General features: G+C 42.7%; 1 protein-coding gene across 2 annotated transcripts in view; it reads left to right on the top strand.

Annotated features, from left to right (window-relative positions):
• Nucleotides 1-27,209, top strand: part of ODF2L (outer dense fiber of sperm tails 2 like) — a 2,421,058-nt gene that overhangs the window by 2,125,789 nt on the left and 268,060 nt on the right. For both annotated transcript variants that reach the window (XM_044086028.1, XM_044086027.1), the window contains 2 exons: nt 24,722-24,822; nt 24,907-25,069. In XM_044086028.1, coding sequence (XP_043941963.1) covers nt 24,722-24,822; nt 24,907-25,069 — 264 coding nt within the window. The remainder of the gene's footprint in view (nt 1-24,721; nt 24,823-24,906; nt 25,070-27,209) is intronic.

Here is a 27,209-nt window from a genome sequence, read left to right as displayed (position 1 = left end):
GATTGTATAGCTGTTTTATTTGAGGGATTAGTTCCTCTTGGAGTTCATGTAGGACGCAACCTGGGACGCCATCTGGTCCCATGGAAGCAGTGTTTTTTGCTTTCGAGAGGGCAGCCTTCACCTGAGCATCTGAGATGTTTGGGAGGCAGCCCTCTGCCGGGATAGATACTTGCTCTTTTGGGGGGGGGGGGGTTGGAGAAGTTTGCACTGAACCTGTCTGCCAGGATATTGGCGATGTCTGTGGGTTCAGTGTATTTTTTGTCGTTTAGAATCAACTCAGAACAAGTCTGGAAGTTGCATCCCAGGTTTCTAACATAACTGAAAAAAGCCTTATGATTGTCTTTGGTGTCCTGTGCAATTTTTCTCTCGAAGCCTGGCCTTGGAGGATTTTATATGAGGGATCATAATTTTTTGCTAGTACTGATCAGAGATGCCTTCCCTATTAGGGATTTTGCTCTATCATGTAGTAGCTTCCTCCTTCTGTTGTACAGTTTATTTATGGCCGGGGTCCACCAGACCGGACGCCTGCCTTTGGATGATTGGGTCTTGGTTTTGTTTGGGATAGCATGATCCATGCATTCCTGGAGATGTCCGTAGAATGCATTTATATAGGATTCTGCAGTTTGGGCCGTAGTTTCCACTGGCCCAGGGGCCTTGAAGGATTCCACTTCGGTTTTGAGAAGTGAGAAGTTCGCTTTTGAGAAGTTTTTCTCTGTGGTTTTCTGGGCTGGGAGTGGGGTCGGGATGTGGACATCCAGTGAAATTAATTTATGGTCTGATCTTACCAATGAGGGATATACTTCTGGTGTGGAGCATAGAGTCCCCATGTTGGTAATGATCAGGTCTAGTATGTTGTCCCCTCTTGTGGGAGTGCTGACTAGTTGTTCCATAGCATTTATGTTTATAATTTCCAGGAATCTTTGGGCTAAGGTGCTGGGACTTGAGTAGTGCTCCCAGTCAATGTTTGGGTAATTGAAGTCGCCCAATATAATGGTGTTCGGAGAGATCTTCATGTTCTCCAATGTTTTCAGGAAAGCCGAGTGGGATTCCTGACTTTGAGAGGGTGGTCTGTAGGATGCTATAAACTGAAAATCAGTCTTGCCCCACTGTTAGTTGCACATGGATGGTCTCCGATACTTCGTGCAATGCCACTAACCTGGAGGTGTGGATATCCTTGATAAATATGGAAACTCCCCCTCCTTTTGTGGTTCGGTCCGGGTTTTGGGACCGAAAAGCATGATATGAGATATAGCCTGGTAGTGCTGGGGTGCTCTCTGGAGCCTTGAACCAGGTTTCTGTCACTGCACAGATATCGATGTTCTCCATACTGAGGAGAGCTTCGAGTGCATGCATCTTGAGATTAAGACTTCTGGCGTTTAGCAGCATTACCCTTAGTTTCTTGTTCCTTGTGCTGTCTATGGAGGTGGGTTTGACTTTTGAGCCTTGTCTAAAAAAGGCACTATGTCTCACAGACTATGCAAAGCCTTTCTTAAAGGTACCTTGTTATTAAGTGCCAGGGAACGTTGATACACGGTTCAGATAGTTTATTCCACAGAAGTTAAAAATCACAAAGAGTGTTCAGACCAGCAGTGTACTGTGTTAACGCTCTTAACATCAACACTTCAAATATGTTTTGTCTTCATAGGACTTCATCAGACAATATGCTTCAATTCAAACACGCTTTGCAGTACAGTATCCGCGGATGAATGGACGCACTATCCGCGGATACTGTACTGCAAAGCGTGTTGAATTGAAGCATATTGTCTGATGAAGTCCTATGTGAGGCAAAACGCATATTTGAAGTGTTGATGTTAAGAGCTAACACATACACTGCTGGCCTGAACACTCTTGTGATTTTAACTTCTGTGGAATAAACTATCTGAACCGTGTATCAACGTTCCCTGGCACTTGTTTCTTGGATTTGCAGTTTTTTGAAGTGCTACTACACTTTTTTGGTACCTTGTTATTAAGACCACCTATCAAAGACACTCCAGCACCATGGGACTTAAATTTTGTCTTGTTTCATTTAATTTTTCCCCCCATTCAAGCCAGCATCATCTTACAAACTCAAATTCTTGACATGGTAAACTATTCTCTTGATAGCAGTTACCTCTGCTAGAAGAGTGTCAGAGCTGCAAGCCTTTTCAATAAAGCCCCCCTACTTGCTGTTGCATAGAGACAGGGTCTCCTTATGAACAAACCCTTCTTTTTTGTCAAAAGTATGTTCAGAATCAAGTTTGAACACAGAGCTGCCAGTCTTTTATCCAAATTACAAGAATAAGGCAGAATAAATGTTACACCAACTGGATGTGCATAGACAATTATGTTTCTACTTACACAGGACTAAGAACTTTAGAAAATCTGACCAACTATTTATATTTTGCTCAGACTCAAAGAAAGGTACTCCAGTCTCTAAAGTGACACTTTCAAAATGGCTTTCAGATTGCATAACTATCATCTAGAAATCTCAAAATAGAGATCTTCCCCATAGAGTTAAAGCCCACACTACAAGAGCCATTGCAACCTCTTCTGCCTTTCTGGCTAGACTACCAGTTGATGCCATTTGTGATGGGGCAACATGGGCAAAACCTCATACCTTTATCACACATTGCAAAGTCAGTTTGGCCTTAAGGAACAGGACCTCTTTTGGTTTCACAATTCTGAAGAATATTTTCTCTTGAGCCACCCAAAAAAGAAGGTGCTAGGGACGTTGTCCCATCCTGGTAAGAATGAAGGTGAGATAGGACAACAACACATGAAGTTATGTACTCACCATAACGTTCCATGTGTGTTGTCCTTCTTTGCCTTCATTCGTACATCCCACACTTGTTCCCCCTGCATTTTTACTCCTGGAAGACCAAGTTGGTGCAATTGGATATCATTATTCTCTGGCCTTTTTTATTGCACTCTAAGTTATTAAACCACCTTTATCTTTATTAATCTTATTATAACTCCAAACAAGATCTGGGGAGCTTTCCCAGTGCATGCTGGGATAGGGTGTAGCTATGAGCTACTGAAAGACCTCAAGCTTGTATATAAGGCCTAGTCAGATCCGAGGATTGGATCCAAACCTACCCTGGTAAGAATGAAGGCAAAGATGGACAACACACATGGAACATTATGGTGAGTACATAACTTCTTTTTTCTTCCCCTTCCTCATCTTCAAAACTTGAGAAACCTAAAAAGAGGAGTCGATTGGTGCCAGCTTTTCCCTTGGCACCAACGACCAAAGAACTTAAAACTTTGGTTCCCTCTACCAGTGCAGAACTCGCAGTTAGTATAAAGGATGCTTTGGTGCTGGTCTTGGCACTAAAAGTGTCTCCTCCCATGGTGCTGGAGTTTTCGGCGCAGATCCAAGACCAGCCCATGGAATCAACAGCCTTGGTGCCATCTCCCATTTTGGCACTGATGTCTTCGGTTCCAACTGAAAGCGCTGAATTTTCTTTCCTAGAACCTGATACTCACCATCGACCTTTTGATGGTCACTTACCTAGCCCCTTTTTGGAAAGACCAAAATCCCCCTCTACCCAGTCAATTCGTTCCACCAAGAGTTTGACAGAAATAGATGTGTTGAGGTTGCAGGATCAACTTCTTTTGGCAAGGGGACTTTTAGGTGTGTTCTCAGTTCCAGCCCCTTCCAGAGCTGGAACCTTTCCTTCTGTGAACCCACCTAGTCTTTCTCCTCCGAGGCCTTGGAGATCCCAGCTCCGAGTTTCCTGGTGCTGAGTGTTTCGGGCCTGACGAGATCTTCATCACTGGTTCTGATTTCTAACCTGAGGTATTCAGATATGTCAGATCCAGAGAACTCTCGAGATGGTGGCTATGCTATCATTTCCGGGGGTGGGACTTCTCTCAGGTGTTTTTGGAGCTGTATATGCACCTCTGTGCTTTAGCATACATTACCTTTACCCTGACTTCAGTGTCAGGGGCATTTTCTTTGGAGCAGGGAGTGACCACTGTTTTGAGGTGGTCTTTCTTTGTTCGAGGTTCCCTTCCATCTTTTCGGGGGCCAGCTTTCCAAGCCTTAGAGGGCCCTGTCCACTGTGGGCATCCAGTTGGCTCCTCCCCTGTTGAAGCAGTTCCCCTATCCTTCCCCTTTTCCAGAACTTCAACCAATCCCAACTCCTGGACAGTGAGCACCAAAACTGCAGGAGTCACCTATTTAGGTTTTGTCCTCTTCTGATAACTCCTCAGAGCATACCACTGAGGAGGTTCCTCAGAAGAGGAATTATAAGAGGAAACACCTAGATTCCTAGGAGGAATCCATTACAGAGGACACTGATTTTGATGAAGAGGAGTGTTCCCCTTGGCCACCTCTGGAGGATGTCTCATTTGGAGACATCTTGAGATCCTTAAACAGAGGGGTGGCTTGGACATCCCAAAACCCCTCTTCGGAGGAGTCAGTGTACCTGCAGGATTTGGCAATTGATCATCTACCTCTTGGGTAACTCCATCTGTTGATGAACTCATTAACTTGATCTTGCAGAAGGTGTTAAAGGCTCCTGACACCATAGAACCCATCCCCAAGAGGCCAGACAAAATTCTAACTATACCTGAGGACCATCAGTTTTGGACAAAGGGATTATTGGTAAGTGCCATGGTGGTAGTAGTGACAAAAAAGGAATTGGCAGAGGAAAGTTCCACTATCCATCCTCCCAGTAAAGAGTCTCGGGTGATAAATAGGTTTGGAAAGTGGGTTTATACTTCATTGACCTTTGAATTATGGTCTTTGAACTTTATGGCACACTTCACCAGACTCCAAAGGGATCTGATTAAGGAGTTATCAGATACCCTGGCAGGAGCCATATCTGATGAAGTCCAAGATGAGGTTGCTTCTCAGTTGGCCACCCTAGAGTCCATTTTGAATTCATCCATGAGGCTCATAGCACATGCAGCCAGAGGGACAACTAGAGCAGTGGGGTCAGACGTAGCCATAAGGAGACAAGCCTGGATGCATTTGTGTGAATTTGTGGAGCCATTTGAGTCTTCATTCGTTAATGCTCCCTTTGATGGATCATCCCTTTTTGGCCCTAAAATTCAAGAAACAAAAGGATGGAAAGACCCTTTCTGCAGTGGGTGTATGTTTTTCTACTCCTCAATGGTCCTTTTTGTGGAACCAGAGGAGCAGGAAAATGTGGTTCAGAAAGTTCCAAGGGCCATTCCAGGACACGTGGCAGTGGGCTCCCCATGGGCAAAGTGGGGGAGCTTTAATGGAAGACACTGTCCACATGACAGAGGTAGCTTGCAAAATCAAGGTTCAAGGGATATCTTTCCTGGTAAACCCTATCAGTGCTCCTCAAAGTAGGCCCAAATGCTTTCCTCTGGAGGCAGCTGGAGAGCATTTATCAGTGCACCAAAATGCCTGACCTATGATAGCTTTAGGTGTTTGGGTGCAGAGGATTATAACCAGAGGCTATACCATACCCTTCTGTACCTCCTCACAATTGCAAGAAAATCCCTGATGTTCCACTCGGTCAGTGGAAACCAGCAGTATTAGAAATACAAAAAGTGCTAGAAAAAAAGTCATCCATGAGGTCCCACCAGACCAGATAGAACCTGGAGTTTACTCAAGATTCTTTTCAGTGCCAAAAAAGACAGAGGACTAGAGACCAGTTTTGGATCCAAGTGTTTTGTACAAGTCTGTTCAACACACAAAATTCCAGATGGTCATGGTTCAGCCTAGTCTCCCGTTTCTAGGGAAAGATGATTGGATGTGCTCAGTAGATCTGCAGGATGTGTATAACTACATAAAAATGGACAAGCATTCCAAGAGTTTTCTCTACTTTCAGCTAGGAGCCAGTCGTTACCATTTCGGAACCCTGCCTTTGGTTTTACCAAAGCCCCCATGGTGTTCACCAAATGCATAGCAGTAGTAGCAGCTCACTTGAGACTGCACAGATTCTGGATTTTTCCATACTTAGATGACTGGCTCATTATTGCTCCTACCAAGCAAGAGATTACGTTCTCCAGACCTGTGCCAACCTGGGGATTACCATAAATTATAAGAAATCACATCTCACTCCAACACAAACTACAGAGTTCATAGGAGCGGTACTAAATACCAACACTTGCATAGCCTCCCTACCTTATCTGAGATTGCAAAAGATGGATAAAATTATCCGAAGCAAGAAAGTAGCCACACAACTAGTTCTGCTAGCCCTAGGTTCGATGGTGGCGACCATCATGCTAATTCCCCTGGCAAGTTTTCACATGAGAGTTCTGCATTGGTTTCTGGCATGGTTCCTATCACTTTGTTGAACTTTAAAAGTATGAACATCATATGGTCGACACCATATGATCGAACTTGTAAAAGTTCAAACGTTTCAACGGAGATCCCTGTACAGTGCTGCAATGGAAGTTTTCCATTGTCTGCACTGTAGTGCAATCTCGAAGTTGGTATATTTAAAGAGCGGGGGTGTGAGAGGCACAGGCATCCCAGTGGGCCATTCTTTATCAACTGATGTCAGACCAGATTTTGATTACTGACCATTGCAAAAAAGACCTAGCTTGGTGAATTCAATCAGAGTTCATTCTTTTGGGCCTCCCCTTTGTCCCATGTCAGCCCCAAACGATAGTGACCATGGACACCTCCCAGATGGGGTGGGGGAGCATTATCTGTGTAAGACAGTCCAAGGCACTCGGTCCTGCATGGAGGCCAGCTTGCATATTAATGTCCTAGAGCTAAGGCAGTGCTTTTAGCATTGCAACCCTTTCAAATTGCTCTCCTCTGGGAACAGTTGCGATTCAGACAGACAATATGTTGGTAGTTTGGTACAGCAACGAACAGAAAGGAATCAAATTGTACCTCCTTTGTCAAGAAGCTCTCAGAGTCTGGCAGTGGGTGATCTGTTCCAATCACTTTCTGATAGCAACACATATTCCAGGGAGTTCCACTGTAATAGCAGACAAACTGAGCAGAAACATTCTTCTGCCTCACGAGTGGTCTCTTAATCCCAGAGTGGAAAAAAAGATCTTTTGTCACTGGGGTCAGTCTTGCTGCAAGCTTTTTGCAACACCCCTGAACAAGTGCAGCAGCTACTTTGCCCTGGTCCCCCTTCCGGGGAGCCCCAAGAGATGCTATCCTGCATGATTGGCCCTCCAGACTCCTGTATGCATTTCTCCTGTTTCCAATAATTCCTCAATTTCTAAAGAGCGCAATCCAGTTGAAGAGCAAGGTAATCCTCATTGCTACCTTCTGGCCTCGGCAGATTTGGTTCCCCTTTCTTTGGCCATATCCGATTCAGTGACCATAAACTCTGGACCCAGATCCGGATCTCCTATCACCCAAACCTTCAAAATCTTAAGGTCATGGCTTGGCTTCTCTAGTTCCATTGATTACCAGGCATAATAAACTTTCTTCCCCAGTTCGTAGGATTCTTTTGGTCTCCCATAAGCCTTCCACTAGAAAACCATACAATAGTAAATAGAAGAGATTTTCCTTCTGGGCTCATAATAATAACATTGATCCCTTCTCCGCTACTATTGATAAAGTCTTAGAATTTTTAGCTTTGCTGTTTGAAGCAAGGGCCTCTTCCTCTACTATAAGGGTTCAGCTAACAGCTATCTCAGACTTTCATAATGGGTTTAAAAACTGTTCATTAATTTCTCATAGACTTTGCAAAGCATTCTTAAAAGGGACCTTGATGGTAAAATCTCCATATAACGATCCATATACACCTTGGGTTTTAAACTTGGTATTACAGACAATAGTACAGTTCCCCCTTTGAGACTGCTGCCGAGTGTGACTTGAAATTCTTGTCTTGCTTTATCATGCAAAAACCACCTTATTTGACATTTCACAAAGACAGAGTTTCACCAAGAACAACCTCCTCCTTTTTGCCAAAGGTGTTGTCAGAAAAGAATGTCAATCAGGCAATCATTTTACCAATATTTTTTCCCACTTTCTCAAACAAAGTCAAGTACTGTTTGCATTTACTAGACCTTCATAGATAATTGCACTTCTGTCAGCAGTGTTCCAATCTAAGGGTTCCATGGATGAGATTTGTACAGCAGCAACATAGGCTACCCCACATACCTTCATTACAAATTGGATTTGGTCTCTAGGGGAAGAGTGTCATTTTGTTCTATAGTGGTCAAGAATATCCGCCCATGAGTCCTCCCAAGGTCCAGGATAGCTGGGGACTCCATCCCATATGTCAAAGATAAATGAAGATTGACAACATCAGATAAAGAAGTTATGTACTTACCATAATGTTCCCTCTGTGTTGTCCATCTTCATTATCCTTGACTCCCCACTCTCCATCCTCTTTCCTTTCAGGCCTCTTGGTGGAATAAATAAACATGACGCCAGATATGGTCTTCATAAAGGTGTTATTAGGATTATACTTTCTGTCCTTTTCTATGTGCAAACTCGATCTGAGGTAAATTGGAGAGGAGAATTCTGGGTAGGACTTAAGCTCGAGAGTTTTTGGTTCTCGTGGGCTGTAGTAACAGCCGAGTTGGTTCAGATATTTGGAACTGAATCCATATGTCAAGGATAAATGAAGATGGACAACACAGATGGAATGTTATAGTAAGTACCTAACTTCTTTTTTTTCTGTTGTGCTTTTTTGGCAGCTAGTGGCATTAAACTTTGTAAAGCTTAAAGCAACTTCTTTATATTGTTAACATTTATTTATTTGCATTTGTTTACCAGGGTAATGCACTGATCAGTATTGACCAATTACATGCTCAACTGGGTGAAAAAGAAAATATTTCACCAACAAAAATATAGAAATGTGAGCAATAACAGAGTAGTTCAGAGTAATTACATAGAAAAAACCCTGTAAATACATTCTACTGAGCAAGCACAGTGCAATGTACAATACACGCATTAGTTTCTAGTGGGTCAATCTTCAGTAAATCTTAAGAGAGGAGAGACTCGGAACTACATTACAAAAACCATATGTCTTTTCAAGACGGAGATTTGCTGAGATGTTATTTTTGTGTGCTTTTCTTAGTGTCCTATTTTCTAATGTTTGTGTCCCTGGTGTGTTAGCTTGCATATTTTTTTCTGTAATGATTATTATAGCAATAACCCACGCCTGGGTGTGGGTAATGCTAAATTTACCCACGGTTGGCGTGGTTTGGTCTCGAGAAGCCCGAGGACCAAACAAAGCCAACCGTGGGTAATTAGCATTACCACCCAGAAGTGGTTATTGCTATTACATAACATTATTTAAGAAAAGAAACTATTACTTTTCTTAAATAATGGCATAGTATAATGCCTGTTTGCTGCCCTTCCGCAGATGTCTGGCATCCGCGGCAGTTCTGATGTACTGCGGCCTGCGCGTACATCAGAGTTGAGCAAAGCAACGGAGAAAGCAAGATCTCCGTTGCTTTTTTTTAGTGTCTCGCTATGTTAAATGAGTTTAACATAGTGAGACAGTTTTAAAATAAGCAACGGACATCTCTGTTGCTTATTTTAAAACTGTGTTGCTATGTTAAACTCATTTAACATAGCGACATAAAAGCAACGGAGATCTTGCTTTCTCCATTGCTTTAAAACACTGTCTCGCTATGTTAAATTGGTTTAACATAGCGAGACAGTAAAATAAGCAACGGAGATCTCCGTTGCTTATTAAAGTTGTCTCGCTATGTTAAACCCATTTAACATAGCGAGACAGTGTTTAAAGAGTTATACTAATGGAAAAAAGTCCGGGCGACCGGACCTTTTTCCATTAGTATAACTCGATTTACAACGGGCACGCTGGCCAATCAGCGTGCACGTTTTGGGGGGATCATGGTATAATTAAAATGAATGTCTTTGTAGAAGAAGTGACGTAACTGTATTGTAAGATTTTACCAGAGTTTACTTTAAAAATCCAACACAGCTTTGCTTTGCAATGCTGGAGTCTTTTGGTATTTACTTTTTGTAAACAGGAAATTAAACTGTTTTCCAGTCAAATAAATGTATTCCTTTTTTTTAAGATTTATATATATTAAGGTTTTCTACCACGAGGATCACTTGTCGTTAAATAAGTTTTAACAAGCACTTAAGAGCTTTAGTTTTAAAGTCATTCTATAAGTTATAATAAAGATTTGCTTTAATCAGCATTTAAATATTGAGTACCTGCTAAAATGTTTAACATTCTGGTGTTTCTAACTGCATATTCATTACCTTAGTTACATTTTATTCCTTTTCATTATATTAACAGATTTAAGTTATTCTTAATAATTTTGCATGTACCCATCCTGTATTTGGCTACATTTAAATGCTTGCTGTACAACACTGATGGCTATTTATTTTGTTCTCTGTATATTTTTTTCTCAGTACTGTTGACTGTGTAAGCTCAGTTCATGTAATACATCATTCGGAATTGATACTAGTACCATTTGTGTCTGCATTTCTATGTGGCACAGGTTATGGCTGCAGGGAATCCCCTGGGGCCAGCAAGTGAAATAGTTAACAGTTGATAATGTCTGAAATACAGACCTGATATGTAAAGCCTACCTACCTGATCGTCCATAAGGATATAATATCACCCCATCTTTGTGCCAAAGATAGCCAGGTTAGAAGAACTTTAATCAATTTTTCCCTGCATTTTTTCCTAACTGCTTTTACAGTGTATGGAGTCAACAGACAGTTCCAATTTTATGTGGACAAAACTGAATAAGTCAGTAAAGGTCCTCTGCTTTTTGTTTAATTTTGTAATAGCTGGTTATAATTTTTTATTGGGCTCTGCATTTGAGTGGTACACCTAATATCTGGAGACCTATCCAGATGACAGAGCATTGTGGATAAAGGGAGACTTGCTGGTTGACAAGAATGGAACTGCTCACCCAAATTGGCAAGTTCATAGTTTACATCTTCATTTACTACCAATTAGTTTACTACTGATAATTCAAGAAATGTTATGTTGTAAAAGAAAATTAGATGGTTTTCATTCTTACCTTTGATGACTAGTCCTAAAGGTGCAGTGAGTTTGCGTTGTCACCTCACAGCAAGAGGTTCTCCGGTTCAGTTCTCAGCTAAGGTGCCTTCTGTGTAGAATCTGCATGTCCTCCCTGTGTTCGTGTGGGTTTCCTCTGGGTACTCCGGTTTCCTCCCAAATTACAAAGGCATGCATTGGATCATTTCTCCCTGGGCCTTCACTGAAAATTGGTTCATTCCAAGTCAGACTTTCCTGGTAAACAAATGTTAAATAAATAAATAAAAATAAAAAAAAAAAGATCCTGATCCTGTGCCTTTGGTCATGGTGGATTCAAAGAAGGGTCACATAGCAAATGACAGAAGAACTGTCTTTTACCTTTGTCCTGATAAAGACATTTCTTCCAAATAAATACAAGAGTGCTCTTCAGTCATTCAAGAGGTGCCTGCATCCAGGAGTTCTGCATACAAACCCATGCAGTTCAACAATAATGTAGTATGTAAACAAACAAGGAGGCATTTGTTTGTGACAGTTGTGTAGACTGACTACAAGAATGTGCAAGGCTGTCTTCTCCATGAACCTTATTTTAGAAGTAGTGCATATGCTTGGTATAGGAAAAGTTCTTGCAGTCCCTTTAGTACAGTTTATCTGGGCCATGGGTGGCAACTGTATCATCAAATGTTTCAATAACTTCATCTAACTTTGGGATGACCACATTCAAACTTTTTTTTGCATCTTCCGAAAGGACTCAGCTGTTAAGTTTTGGACCAAAGCTCAAGAATGCTCTGTTGAGGAAATGTGGACTAAAGCTATTGTATTTATTATTTAATCTGAAGTAGTTGACTTCATTTGGTCATCAACCTGTGGGTTTTCGGATCTGGATCGGAGCTGAGACGGCCGCTTCACCAACTTCTGATCTGAGCTCCAAGCTCCACCCCTTACCCATAATACCCCTCCATCTCCTTCCTTTCCTCAGATCTCGTTTGCCGCTTTCCAAGCCAGCAGCGTAGTCTTGAGCTCCAAGTGACTTAGTGTTTTTTTGGGTAAGTGATCAGCATTTGTGTAGTTAGCTTCGGCTAATATTGTTATTTTTCCTCCCTTACACCCGCATCTATGTCATCGGTCAAAAAAAAAAAGATATTTTGTTGGTCTGGTGTGCGCCTTTCTTATTCCCCTCAGTTAGCCTAGTGTGTGCGTGTGTGTTTTCTCAGGCCTTTCTTAGACATGGCTGATGTTTCAAAGCCTATCTTCAGAACATGTGCATAGTGTGGCCATAAGCTGCCACCGGCCGATGGCCACACTCTGTGTGGTGTTTGCTTGGGTGTGCCTCACCTGTCTATGGCCTGCACTATTTGTGGGGGATTTAATCCCAGATCCCTCAAAGACAAGGGGACTAAATTGATAATGAAAGGGCTCTTGCCAACTTCTGGGATGGCTGTCCCCACCTCGTCTTCAACGGTAGCAGCCACTATCATCTCTTCACCCTCTCAGACCTCCGGGGCTCATACCCCCATTTTCCGGCCTTTGGATTCAGATAAAGGCAGAAGGATAGGCCCAAAAAGTGGTCCCCTGACTGCTCGGAACAGTCAAGGCCTCCAGCCAAGACTAGAACTCCTCCAAGCCGCCCAGCACTCCACAGCCCTGTTCTCCGAGGTTTTCCCCAGAGCTGATGGTGTCTCGGGCTCCATTTGAGAGCCTCCCCTCACTGGCACTCCCGGCCAGCCCTCTCTCCCTCTAGTGGGGGGGGTTCTCAGCCCTTCTTTGCCCCTATCACTCCTTCTCCAATCTGACCCTTGGTTTTGGAGTCCTTGGCTGTGAGAGCCCTCAGCGTTGGCGGGCCAATGGTACCTAGTACCTCGACTCCGGCCATGGCCTTGAGTATGTCGGATCAGAGCTCTCAGAAGTGTAGCCTCTGCATCAGTTCCGAAGGGGGGTACTGTCGGCTCAGAGTCTGTCAGTGCCACCTTCCCCTTGGCATCTCGTCGCTGGTGGGCTCAGCTCCAACTCCACCATCAGACCCGAGGAAGACGGCTCCTTTGTTTGTTTCTGGGTATGGCCGCTGTCTCTCTGCCTTTGACATGGTGGAGAGGGTCCTCTCGACGGGATTGTGGCCTCTGACGATTTCATCTTCATATTCCGCCCCTAATCCCTTGGTTCTAGGTATGGCTCTGGCCATCCTGTCCTTGCAGGGAGAGCCTGTGCTTGATTTGCCCCAGACAGCACCCTTCGGAGAGCAGCCCTTGTTTGCGAGTCCACTCCAGAGAGTCCCACCGAAGACGTCCCTTGCAAACGGACGTGAAAAGGGGGCAACTAGACTCCTCCCCAGAGTCCTTCACCAAGGACACTGATTTGGAGGAAGGGGAAGGCTCCCCCGGTTACCCCCCCCCGATGATGTCTCCTTTGGAGACATCATGGAACTCCTTTGCCAAAGTAAGGATGGTCCACTCCCAAGCTTTCCTTTGATGAGTCAGTGTTCCTGGAGGCTTTCGGCATGGGCCCATCTACTTCCTGGGTGTCCACTCCCATGGATCCTTTAGTGGACCTTATTACTACACAGGCATGGAAGGAACCAGACACCGTGGAGCCTATTCCAAAGTGCCCTGATAAAATTTTGAGTCCCCCCTCCGATAAGACCAGCTGGAGTAAGGGATCCCCGATAGATGCTATGGTGGTGGCAGCCACCAGTAAAAACTGGCTTAGGAGAGTTCTACAGGTCATCCTCCAGTCTAAGAGTCCAGGACGATGGACCATCTGGGGAAGCAGGTTTACGCTTCAGCTACCTTTACTATAAGGTTGCTGAATTATTTGGCCCATGTTATCCAACCGCAGCTTGACCTGATCAAGTAGGTGGCTGAGTCGCCCATGGAGTCCATGTCGCCAGTGGAAAAGCAAGCATTCTTCACATGGATGGCCACTCTCAAAGCAGTTTCGAACATGTCCATGTGCCTCCTTTTGCATGCCACCAAAGGAGTTGCAAGGGCTGCCAGTTCTGGCATTGCCATGAAGCATCACGCCTGGCTCCAGCTATGTCAGTTTACAGAACCTTTGATGGCATCATTTGTTAATGCCCCTTGTGATGGTTCTTTATTTAGGAAGACCGTACATGAGACAGTGGCCCAGAGTGAGAAGGATGGGAAGATGCTGTCTGCCATTGGGATCCGCTTCTCTACCTCTCAAAGATCCTTCTCAAGGAATCAGAAAGGGCAAAAAAATGTGGTTCCAAAAGTTTCAGTACTCCCGGGACACTCAGGACTCATCTTCCCCCAGAGGCAAAGGTGGTTAAAATAGATGCCGGCCTAGAGACAGAGGGGGGTCAGAGGAATTTTGGGTCTTGATAACCTTTCTCGGACAGGTCCACTCAGCAGCCCTGAGCAGTTTCCTGACTGCTCATCTCTGGAGGCAAACGGGGTTCATCTTTTGTTGCACCTAACTGTGTGGAAGTCCATGTCAGCAGACCATTGGGTGCTACAAATCATATCCAGAGGACATTCCATTCCCTTCATGTTACCACCTATTCTGCCAAAACACCTCCCAGACATTTCAACCATGCAAAGGGAGGTTACAGCACTCGAAATAGAAAAGCTGCTAAAGAAGCGAGTCATCCAACCCATCCCCCCAGATCAATCTGGATCTGGCATTTATTCCAGGTTCTTTTTAGTGCCAAAAAAGATGGGAGTCCTAAGACCTAGCCTGAATCTTTCCACCTTGAATCTGAATGTTGCCAAAGAAAAGTTTCAGATGGTCACTCTTCAATCCATCCTGCCCTATATGCAGGAAAACGATTGGATGTGCTCGATAGACCTCCAGGATGCGTACTGTCATATATATGCACAGACGTTCCAGGAGATTTCTCCGCTTCCGCCTAGGAGCCAATCATTATCAGTTCTGATCCCTCCACTTTGGTCTCACCACAGCCCCCAGGGTGTTCACCAAGGTCATAGCAATTATAGCGGCTCACCTGAGACTTCAGGCTATACAGGTCTTCCCATACCTGGATGATTGGCTCCTTGCTGCCCCCACCAAGCGCCTACTTTGTCAAGCCAGAAACTATTTCCTGAGGTTAACAAGTCACTTGGGGATCACAGTCAACACAAAAAAATCATCTCTGAACCCAGTTCAAATTCTAGAATTCATCAGAGCATGATTAGACACCATCCATATGAAGATTTTCATCACCCCGGAGAGAGTTCGGAGCTTACATCGCCACATGTCTCTTATTATTCAGCCTCATCTCTTCCCTCTGTGGAGGCGATATTGTGAGCTCTTGATTCTATGGCAGCCACCATCATGATCCCCCCCTGTGCATGTCTTCACATGCGAGTACATCACTGGACGTTAGCGGTCCAGTGGTCCCTCTTTGACCTGCCGTTAGCTCATCTGATACATATAAGCAGGCTTGCAGGGAATCTCTCCTCTGGTGGATGCACTCCTCTGACATGGTCAAGGAACGCCCCTTTATTGCAGCCCCTCCCCAAGCCACAGTGACCACAGATGCCTCCCAGCTAGGGTGGGGAGGCATTGCTCGGGAAGGACAGTCCAAGGCACGCGGTCCCTGAATGAGACCAAGTTGCATATCAAGATCCTAGAGATGAGGACGGTCCTTTTAGCATTGCAGGCCCTTCATGCCTTTCTCCCTGTGGGAACTATTGCAGTACAGTGAGACAACATGTCAGTATTCTGGTACATCAAGCAGGGAGGAACCAGATCTTGCCCCCTTTGTCACGAGGCCATGAGAGTGTGGGAATGGGCAATTTCTACCAACCACTTTCTGGTAGCAGCGCACATTCCGGGATGGTCCAACACACTAGCGGACAAGCTGAGCAGGACTATTCTGATGCCTTACGAGTGGTGTCTGAATCCTTCTGTAGCGGAACAGATCTTCCTAGAGTGGGGTTGGCCTTTCTGTGATCTCTTCACATCTCCTTCCAATGCAAAGTGCAGTGAGTTCTTCGCTCTGATCCCCCCGCGGGGGAAACCCCCAGGGATGCTCTAGTCCATGTTTGGCTTCCTGGTCTTCTCTCTGCTTACCATCCGTTACCTATCATACTGAAATTTCTTCAGAAGGCCTGCAGGTTGGGGAGCACAGTGATCCTCATTGCTCCATTCTGGCCTCGACAAGTCTGGTTTCCTTTCCTGTGGTCTCATCTTCTAGCTCCGCCGTAGATCTTGGATCCAGTACCGAATTTTATGTCTCACCCCTCAAAAGTTCCTCATCCAAACCTGGCCAGTCTGAAGCTCACTGCTTGGGTGCTCCATTTCCATTGATAGCTGGGACTCCCGGTTTATCGTCACCGGTCAAGACATTTCTGGTGGCGGCTTACAAATCGTCCACCAGGAAACTTTACTATAGCAAATGGAAATGTTTCTCTATTTTGGGCTCTCAAAGGGACTTGGATCCTTTCACAGCTTCGGTCCCAGTGGTATTGGAGTTTTTGGTGACTATATTTCATCAGGGCGCTAGATCTTCTGCTATAAAAGTTCAACTGGCTGCCATTTCCAACTTTCAAATTGGGGAAAATATGGTTTCATCAGCCTGTTCTAGACTGTGCAAATCCTTTATTAAGGGTACTTTTCTTTTAAGACCCCCGGTGAAGGATCCTACTCCTCCTTGGGGCCCTCAGTTTTGTCCTACAAGCTCTGGTTTCTTCACCTTTCGAGACCGCAGCGTCTGTGGGCCTTCAATTTTTATCATGGAAAACGGCTTTCCTAGTGGCTATCACCTCGGCTAGGAGGGTATCTGAACTTCAAGTGTTATCTATCAAAGCTCCATATATGATCTTCCAGAAGGATAGGGTGTCACTCCATACCAATCCTTCCTTTCTTCCAAAAGTTGTTTCTGAAAACAATATTAACTAGACGATTAACCTTCCTGTTTTCTTTCCAAATTTTCACAACACAGGTGAATGCAAGTTACATTTGTTGGATTTATACAGACAATTGAGGTTCTACCTGCATAGAACTAAGGCTTTTTGCAAGTCTGATCAGTTATTTGTTTCATATGCTAAACCCTTTCTAGGCAAATCAATCTCCAAAGTGACTATTGCTCGATGGATTTCTCAGTGTATCCTTAAGGTGTACTCAAAGACATTTCTCCTCTGGGTCAAGTGAAAGCACATTCCACCAGGTCCATGGCTACTTCTGCAGCTCTTTTGGTCCAGGGTATCTCTGGCTAATATTTGTTCTGCGGCTACTTGGTCCTCATCTCACACCTTTATTCCACATTACAAACTAGACATGGTATCTAGAGTTAGAGCATCCTTTGGCTCCACTCTGCTCTGAAATATCCCTCCATAAGGGCCATCCAGGTGTTTGGTAGCTGGGGACTCTGTCCCACAGGTTGATGACCAGATGAAGTCAACTACTTCAGATAAAGAAGTTATGTACCCACCATAACATTTCATCTGAGTAGTTGCACTTCATTTGTCTTCAACCATCCCTCCCTCCTTCCCCCGACCTTATCTGTATTGTTGTTACTCTGGTATGTAGGAGAAGGCGCCTCTGTGGTTCTCCTGTTCATGCTTGTTGGGTTGGTGAATAACCTGTAGTGGTAGGGTCTTATTGGGTCGGGCTTGTGTTAGGGTGCAGCAAACTGGATCTGAGGGAAAGAAGGAGATGGAGGGGTATTATGGGTAAGGGAGGAGCTTGGAGCTCATATCAGAAGCTGGTGAAGTGACCGTCTTGGATCCAAATACCCACAGGTTGAAGACAAATGAAATACAACTACTCAGATGGAACTTTATGGTGAGTACATAACTTATTTTTTTTCTTCAATACTAAATGCAAAGGCAGGAAAGGTCCACTAGACTGTCATAGCCTGATTTTGGCTGGGCAGCAATGGCTTTCTGTGATCTCAAAGTTGTAAGTAAAATCTGCCTGTTACCTGAGGTAATGTTTGTTGATTCAGGAATAAGGCAGGTTTATTCATCTACCTCAGACTGTGCACTTTTAATGGCTTGGGAACTGAGATTTTAATCCATGATGGGGATTTTCCTATCAGGTTACTTAAGGCCTTCAGTAAGCTTGAAAACCTTTTTCTACAAATTTCTATATTTCAAAAGGGAAAAGGTTTTTCATTTATGTGTCTTTTACCATCTTGCTTCCTTTCAGCTGCAGCTATCTCATTTACTAAATTACTTTTTCATCTTCTTTCTGAGGGCTTGTTGTAGTCCTCTATTAAATCCAATTGCTCTACTTTGTCAGCTTGCTTTCTTGGCTACCATGCCTTCCTAAACATTTCTTTGTGTTTTTCTGCATCTCAAATCTCCTGATAAACCTTTGGTATCTATTTATTCTCAGTTCTTTTTCTGTAGAGTCTTAGATGAAAACTCCATTTGAGTCTGTTTACACATTATATTTGAAATGTCTTACCTGGAAGATATTTCAGTAAGTGACAGTTGCTTTTAAACATCATGATCCAATGTTATCTTTTCTGTCCAGCTTTAGCCTGTGAGTAATCAGATCTGACTTGGATATAATGCCAGCCTTTCAGATACTTCAATTCCAGAGCTGCGCCTTCTGTGCACTAAACAAATTTGTAAAAACAGAGAAATTCCAGATGGTCGTGGTTCAGTCTGCCCTTCCTCTTCTGGAAGAAGACGATTGGATGTGCTCTGTAGATCTTCAAGATGCGTATTACCACATAAAAATGGACAAACTCTCAAAAGATACCTCTGCTTCCACATAGGAGCCAGTCACTACCAGTTTCGAGCCCTGCCCTTCGGTCTCTCTACAGCCCCCAGAGTGTTCACAAAATGCATGGCAGTGGTTATCGCTCACTTGCGACTTCAAGTATTCCAGATGTTTCCATATCTAGATGACTGTTTCCTTACTGCCCCCACCAAGCGTCTACTGGAAGAAGCCATGCAGTATACTCTCTTAACAGCTCGAAGCCTGGAAATCACTATAAACCGGGAGAAATCCAACACAACCCCAACTCAGTCTTTGGAATTCTTAGGAGTACTGTTGGACACAGGAAATTGCACAGCATCCCTTCCAGAACACAGACTTCAAGAATAAGACAACAAGTTCAACCGCTCCTCTGTCACCACAAATCCCCAGCTCGATCTGTACTTCAGCTGTTGGGGTCAATGGCAGCTTTGATTACCATTGTTCCCCTAGCCAGATTTCACATGAGGCTTCTTCAATGGCTACCTTTCACTCAGTGGTACCCTCTACAACATCCTTTGTCTTTTCAAATAAGTGTGACTCAGAGATGCAAGCAAGCTTTACTCTGGTGGATGTCTCGGAATCCCCAACAATAGTCTCGCTCTTTCACTCCCTCCCCAAATCAACCGACAGCCACGGTGACCACGGACGCCTCCCTGATGGGTTGGGAGGGCTATGTCAGGGAAACTCGGTCCAAGTCACCTGGTCGGAGACAGAGGCCCTTTTGCATATCAATGTCCTGGAACTGAGGGCGGTGCTTCTAGCGTTGCAAGCATTTCACTCCATCTTTCTGTCAGGGACTGTTGCGATCCAATCAGACAACATGTCAGTGGTCTGGTACATCAACAAACAAGAGGGCACCAGATCTTACTTGTTATGCAGAAAGGCTTTGAGAATATGGCAATGGGTAGTAGCTCACAACCGCTTTCTGATTACAATGCACATTCCCGAAAGCTCCAACGTGATAGGGGACAAATTGAGCAGGTGCATTCTATAGCCTCATGAGTGGTCCCTCAGTCCTCTGATAGTGGCAAAAATCTTCCACCGCTGGGGCCAGCCTTGCTGCGACCTATTTGCCTCTCTAACTAACTACAGGTGCAGCAACTACTTTGCCCTGATCCCCCCTCAGGGACAGTCACCAAGGAATGCTCTAGTCCATGCTTGGCCCTCGGGTTATCTTTATGCCTATCCTCCTCTTCCCCTCATCTCCCGATTTCTAAAGAAAGCATGACAGTTGAAGAGCAATGTGATCCTCATTGCTCCATATTGGTCTTGACAAGTCTGGTTTTCTGTTCTCTGGCCTCACCTGCTAGATCAACCGTGGATCCTCAATCCATCCCCAACGTTGATCTCCCATCCACAGGGTCTGATTCACTGCAGTCTAACAACCCTGAAACTGACAGCTTAGTTTCTCCACTTCATATGATTGCCAGGCATGAAAACCTTTAATCCCCTGTGCACAATATTCTTATTGCATGTCCCACTGTACTCATCCCTCATTAGACCCATTATAGAATACAACGCCCTATTTGGTATGTACCTCTCAAGACATCTGCAACAACTGGAAAGGCCTCAGAAATACCTCACTAAAAGAATCACAGGCCTAAAGCAGATGCCCTACGCTGACCGCCTTAAAAAACTCCAGCTATACTCTGTTGCATATCGTCTACTCAGAGGCGATCTCTGCTTAACATACAAGGCCATGTCAAACCCAGAGCTGTTGGACATGCTACACTTAAAGAAATACCAATCCCTCAGAGCTACACGCTCCAGGGATCTAAACCTTGTCATCACAATAAACAAAACATGCTGGGGGATAGGTTCCTGACCCAGAGACTCCCCAGACTCTGGAATAGATTGCCCATACATGTCAAGCAGAGTGCCTCTTTGGACCTCTTCAAGAGGAACCTTGACGATTGGATGGGAGAAAGGAAATTCACCCCAGGGATCATGTCAGTCGCCCTGCTAGACAGGGGTCCAGGAAAGTAAATAATGTGGGAAGAAATAGCCAGGGAATTGTTATGGCTAGGCTTGTATAGGCCCTAGGGCTGATAGCCTAGTACCAACCTATGAACCTATAAATCGTCCACCAGACTAATTTATCTTAACAAATGGAAGGGGTTCTCTCTATGGGCAGCAGATAAGCAAATAGACCTCAAGTCATCCCTGGTCTCGGTGGAACTGGATTACTTATCACATCTGTTCCACTCTGGAGTGTCTGCCTCTACTATCCGTGTACATTTGGCTGCCATCCCAAATTTTCATATTGGTTTTCAAGATTCTTCCCTTATGTCACACAGACTCTGTAAGACTTTTTTGAAAGAGTTTATCTACCTAAAACCTCCCTTTAGAGAACCTGTACAACCTTGGGATTTGACTTTGGTTCTGCAAGCTTTAGCAGCTCCACCCTTTGAACCTACATCCTCTTGTGATGTAAGATATCGCTGTTGGAAAACTTTGTTTCTAATTGCAATCACATCGGCGAGATGATTGTCAGAACTTCAGGCCTTATGCATCAAACCTCCCTATCTTATCTTTCATAAGGACAGGGTATCACTGAGAACAAACTCTACCTTTTTACCAAAAGTGGTGTCAGAGTGATCTATCAACCAATCTATTGTTCTCCCAATGTTCTTTTCTAACCATTCTAACAAGGGAGAGTACTGCCTGCACTCCCTGGATGTTCATAGGCAATTACGATTTTATCTGGATAGAACAAAATCTATGGAAAACAGAAGACACAAGAATTCATCAGAAGACATTCATAATCGCCAGATTTAATAAATGAAGCTTTTCATCAGTTCTCTAATCTCATCACATATAATCATTTTAATTAATGCATTTATATAGAGTATAATTAGTATCAAGCCACTAAAAATCCCCAGCACAAAAAATTAAAATTATAATATCAAATATGTGATAAATTCATAAAAATATACAATTTCTAAATTTATACTTTAACAATAAAATATACATATAAATATTAAATATAAACAATATAATATAAAATAACTTTTTTACTACTGCGCTCTTTTTTTTATTATTTTAATTCTTTTGCTGCTTTTTAAACCAGGACTTATACTAGCTGAGAGGCACCCTAGCCTCCAAGATACAAGCATCAGCCTGCAAAGGGTAGATTGATAACAATTACTCATATAACTTTTATATGAAATTTTTATATGTAAATTTTGTAGTTAAAGTATAAATTTTGTAATTGTTCACATATTTGATATTATAATATCTAGAACAAAATCTACCCATAAATCAGACCAACTCTTTCTGTCTTTTTATGGACCTAGACAGGGTCACCCTGTATCAAAAGTTACATTGGCTTCATGGTTGAGAAATTGTATCACCTTTATCTACAACAAAAACAATCTCACCTTGCCTCATAGAGTAAAAACACATTCTACAAGATCTATGGCAACTTCAGCAGCTTTCCATGTTAAGGCTTCCCTCAATATTTGCTCAGCTGCCAAACCTCATACCTTTATTCTTCATTACAAATTGGACGTGGCCTGCAGAGGTAGAGCTTCCTTTGGTTCCATGGTGCTCAGGAATGTCCTTCCATGAGGGCCACCCAGGAATACAGGTAGCTGGGGACTCTGTCCCATCAGTAAGGAATGAACGAAGATTAACAACATCAGATAAAGAAGTTATGTCTTACCATAATGTTCCATCTGTGTTGTTGATCTTCATTCATTCATTACTTCCCATCCTCCGTCCCCCATCCGGAGGTTCTTGGTTGATCTTATGTGCTCCTTTTTTGGTAGGCCTGTTATGACCAGAGGTAGGCTCTACATTTATTTATCAACTTGCAAACTCAATCTGAGGTAACAGGGAGCAGAGCATTCTGGGTAGGACCTTGGCTCGAGAGTTTTTGGGTGATGCAAGCTTGATATTGGCCAGCTCAGTTCCGAGGATGGAACTGATAACCCATCAGTAATGAATGAATGAAGATCAACAGCACAGATGGAATGTTATGGTAAGACATAACTTCTTTTTTCCCTTCCTGTGGCCTCAACGAGTTCACCATCCATGGATTCTGGACCCGTTCAGGACCTTCTGTCTCACCCATAGGGACAGGTGCATCCCAGTCTTCGAAGTCTCAAGCTATGCTTGGTTCCTCCAATTCCATTAGTTGCCAGGCATAATTATATACCATCCGCGGTATGAACAATTTTGCTGGCATTTCATAAACCATCCACCAGGAATCTATATCCCAGTAAGTGGAAGAGATTCTAAATCTGGGCTTGTAATAATGGCCTTAACCCTTTTTCAGCTCCTGTGGAAAAAGTTTTAGAATTTCTGGCCATATTTTTTGCTAAAGGAGCTTCCTCTTCTACTGTTAAGTTCATTCTAGCTGGCATCTCTAATTTTCATAATGGCTTCTGAGATCTACCCTTAATTTCACATAGACTATGTAAGGTCTTCCTCAAGGGAACTATTCGATTAAAGCCTCAATTAAAAGACCCTCTACCCCCACGGGGCCTGACTGTTGTTTTGCCATCTCTGGTACTTACCCCCCTTTGAACCAGTGGCTACTTGTGGCTTAAAGTTCATTTTTTGGAAAATGCTTCTGCTTCTAGCTATAACCTCTGCAAGACGAGTTTCTGAATTGCAAGCCTTATATTCAAAACCCCCTTACATAATTTTCCATAAGGATAGAGTTGCACTCAGAACCAGTCCATCCTTTCTTCCAAAGGTAGTCTGAGTCCAACATTAATCAAGCCATAGACTTAGCTGTCTTCTTTCCCAGTTTTCCAGCAAAGGCAAATATTCCTTACACTTGTTAGATGTTCATAGACAATTACGTTTCTACCTCAGCAGAACAAAAGAATTCAGGAAATCAGAACAATAGTTTTTCCTTTTCTGGTGCAACCTTAAGAAAGTTGTCTCTAAGGATACCTTATCAGAATGGTTAAGAGATTGCATTACTTACTTTTATAACTGAAAGAATCTAAAGTTACCTGTGCCAGTGAAGGCACATTCCACGAGATCTATGGCTACTTCAGCTTTTTTCCATTCGAAGGCTTCCATGAGTGAAAAATGTGCAGCAGCAACATGGGCTACTCTGCATACCTTTATTACTCATTACAAATTGGATCTGGTCTCCAAAGGAAGAGTCACCTTTGGTTCTGTGGTTCTCAGGAATATCTTTCCATAGGACCACCCAGCATCTAAAGTAGCTGGGGACTTTGTCCCAAGAGTCTAGAATAGATGAAGATGGACAACATCAGATACAGAAGTTATGTCTTACCATACATAATATTCCTTTTGTGTTGTTACTCTTCATCTTTTCTTGAGTCCCACCCTCCTTCCCCCTCCTGTGCATTTCTGGAGGAGTGAACCTTTGTCCTGGGTCTTTTGTTAGGACTCAACTTGGACGTGGCTTTTTCATTTGGTTTAGTTTCCATCTATTTTTCTTTGTCTGTTAACCTGATCTGAGGTGATGTAGAAAGGGGCATTGTGGATAGACTCTTAGCTCTAGAGTTTTTTGCCTGGTGCTAGCTATATAATGGCTGAATCAGTTCTGAGGATCGGAACCGTAACCCAAGAGCCAAGAATAGATGAAGATCAACAACACAGATGAAAAGTTATGGCAAGACGTAACTTCTTTTTCTGTGCTCTTTTATTTCCAAAGTCGAACCTTTTTTTCCAGAGTTTTTTTGTGTTTTCAGGTTCAAACTATCTGAGGTAATGTTGAGGAAAAGACAGGATTATGGGTAAGAAGAGCAGCCTGAGCTGTGGATTCTAAAGTCTGTGGTGAGTGAAGTCTAATCCAAAGACCCGCCTATTGAGGAAGGATGGAAGCAGACCAACAGATTTATCATTATGGTAAGTATATAACTTTTGTTTTATCATGTCCTGCCTTGTTCCTTCTGTTCCACATCACTTAGTTTTTCATATTGTGATATTTCCATGTATTCATATTCATGATTTGCAGCCAATGCCTTATGCCTAGTAGCCACACAGGTAAGACAACAAACTGCATCAACTTTCAGGTTCATTTTAGTGGTTGTATATTTCCATCTTAAAATGACTTTTTTCTGCTTTAGTAGATTGTACTTTGAATTGTGTATTTTTTCCTTGTTTATTTGGTCTGGTTTGGTAATAATATTGCATTGGCAAACTTTAGGGATATCTACTGTGCTACAATATGTGTTTTTTTCTTTTTTTTATAGGACAGTAATGAACACTCATTGTTAGAGATGTCTTTAATATCACGAGTAGCCTTGGAAGAGGAAAATTCTCATCTGCAGACAAAATATGAAGCCCTTAACAGGTATGACTAGTAACCCAGTAACAATTTAATGGAAAGTACTTAAATTATGCTGATTTAAAAGAGCGCACTTGTTACTCTCTCAAGGAAAATGGATGAAATCAATGTACAAAATCAACAGCTTGTCGAACAACTGTCAGAGCAAGAGAAAATTCTTCATGACAGTGAAGCCCGGCTTCAAGAAAAATCAAAAGATGTTTTAGCACTCACAAGGCAACTGGAAGCTGCCCTAGATGACATCAGAAAAAAGGTTGTGTTTATATATTTTTAGCAGCTAATAGATATTAAAGATTGCTTTTATTTTTTTTTAATATGTACTGTTGATTATTTTATTTAAATAACCTGTACTGTGGAACTTTTCTCCCATGGCCCCTGCTGAAAAAGGCCATAAGCTCAGTTGGACAATCCCAGTCAAAAAATGTCAAATAAATAAATATTACTTTATCACAGAACATTCTAAAATTATTTGCATATACATGTGAAACTTTATTTATTTTACATTTGTTTACCAGGAAAGTCTGACTGGGCCAGAAAGTGCCCATTTTCAGTGGAGGCCCAATTATAAAAGCTCCACAATCACAGTCTTTCAAAAATTAAGTACAGATATTTTAAATCACAAAGTATCATGTGACACTGCTAAACATTAAGTGTAGGTATTTTAAATCACAAAGTATCATGTTACACTACAAAACGTAAGAGTTAAAAAATAGTGTAATGAGAAAAACATAGAATGTATGTTTCATAATAGAGTGCAGTGAAAAAAACAATAACATGAGATGGGGAAAATATGTGAGAAAAACTCAGTCATATTATTTGTTACATAGATTAGTGTGTGATAAATGAGACCTGAGACAATTCTAATAAGATATTTAAAGATATATAAGAGATTACATGATTAGAGACAGTGAGAGGACCTTGAGTGGTGTCTTAGTATGTGAGATGGTGTTCGTATTATGGTTATAGAAGGAGAAAGGATGGATAGAAAGTGAGATTACACAAAGAATGCAGGTTGGGTGTCTTCAGGTAGCTTAGGTGATGGGGGGAGAAAGAGGTATAGGAAAGGTCTGCAGAGATGAAGTGGATAAGGTAAAGTAGTGGGAAACATAAAAGAAAGGAGGTTGGAGAGAGTTGTGAAGTGTTATGCCTGCTTCTACTGTTATGACCTTGCCAGAGGCAAATTTGAGGGAAGGTGAGTTGACGTCTGTCAAGGACAAAAAGGGGGAACCTAAGCTGGTAATTTCAGAAGAGCCTAGGAGGATTCCAAAAATTCTTGTTCAGAAGGAAGTCCTAGGTTCTTTAATAGAGGTATAACAGAGCCTGCATCCTCTGAGGTTATACAGGTGGATGTCCCTATTAAAAACCAAATCAGAAAACTAGGTATTTTTTCTAAATACTAAAAGACTCCAGAAAGAATGACAAGACTTTACTCGAGTGCTTTTTAAAGCCCTGATGACTTTGAAGCCTCCACATGGTTCATCAGTCCTTTCTCCTATAGGAATTCCTTCTTCCACTCCTCTAAAAAGGACTAGGAATTCTTTTACTGCTGCTTCAGATGAATAAATTCTTTTGAGGAGTCTTTAGCTTATTCCTCATAGATTCCCCTTTCTCTCATAAATATTTTTATTGAATGTTTGTGGTATTATTTCTCACCATCCTTAATTAATTAAAAAAGTAGCTTTTGGTAGTATTTGACCTTAAATACTGGAGTTTTTCAAGGATTATGTTTAATTATGCTCTGTTTACTTGGCTTATTTAGTATTTGGGCTGTTCTTTTACAGTTGGAACAGAATTAAAATATTTTCTTATTTATGAGGTAATAAATGAGGTCAGGTCTTCATCTATTCTTGACTGATGGGTAAGGTTCCGACCCTCGGAACCAATCTGGCCATTACACAGCTCATGCCAGCCAAAAAAATCTCTCGAGTTGCAAGTCTACCCACAATTCCCCCTCCAAATCACCTCAGATCTCATTTGCAGCTTTTGCAAATCAGACGCGTCAACCAGTCATCTCTTATAGCTAAGTATTGTCTGCCTTTTCTAGTAGTTATTTCTATTCTCTTAACAGTTAATTTTTTTTCTTGCTGTTAATTCTCAATTTCTTTATCGAGTGTTCGGTCTGCCCTGAGTGTGTGTGTTTCCTTTTTAGTGCAGTAAATTCTTTCCCCTACCATCGCAGGTAGTTCTCTTCTTTTTACCCTTGTGGTAACCTTCTCTATCATTGCTGGTAGATTTTCCAACTTGTGTGTGTGTGTGTGTGCGTGTGTGTGTGTGTGTGTGTGTGTGTGTGTGTGTGTGTGTGTGTGTGTGTGTGTGTGTGTGTGTGTGTGTATCTGTCTGTCTGTCTGTTGTTAGGTGTGGCTGAAAAAACAAAATCTTCTACCACAGGATTT

The sequence above is a fragment of the Protopterus annectens genome, chromosome 10.part0 (assembly GCF_019279795.1).
Source record: "Protopterus annectens isolate FY-2018-M chromosome 10.part0, PAN1.0, whole genome shotgun sequence".
Taxonomy (NCBI): domain Eukaryota; kingdom Metazoa; phylum Chordata; order Ceratodontiformes; family Protopteridae; genus Protopterus; species Protopterus annectens.
Note: the sequence above shows the minus strand (reverse complement) of the source record. Positions and strands in the feature narration are given on the sequence as shown.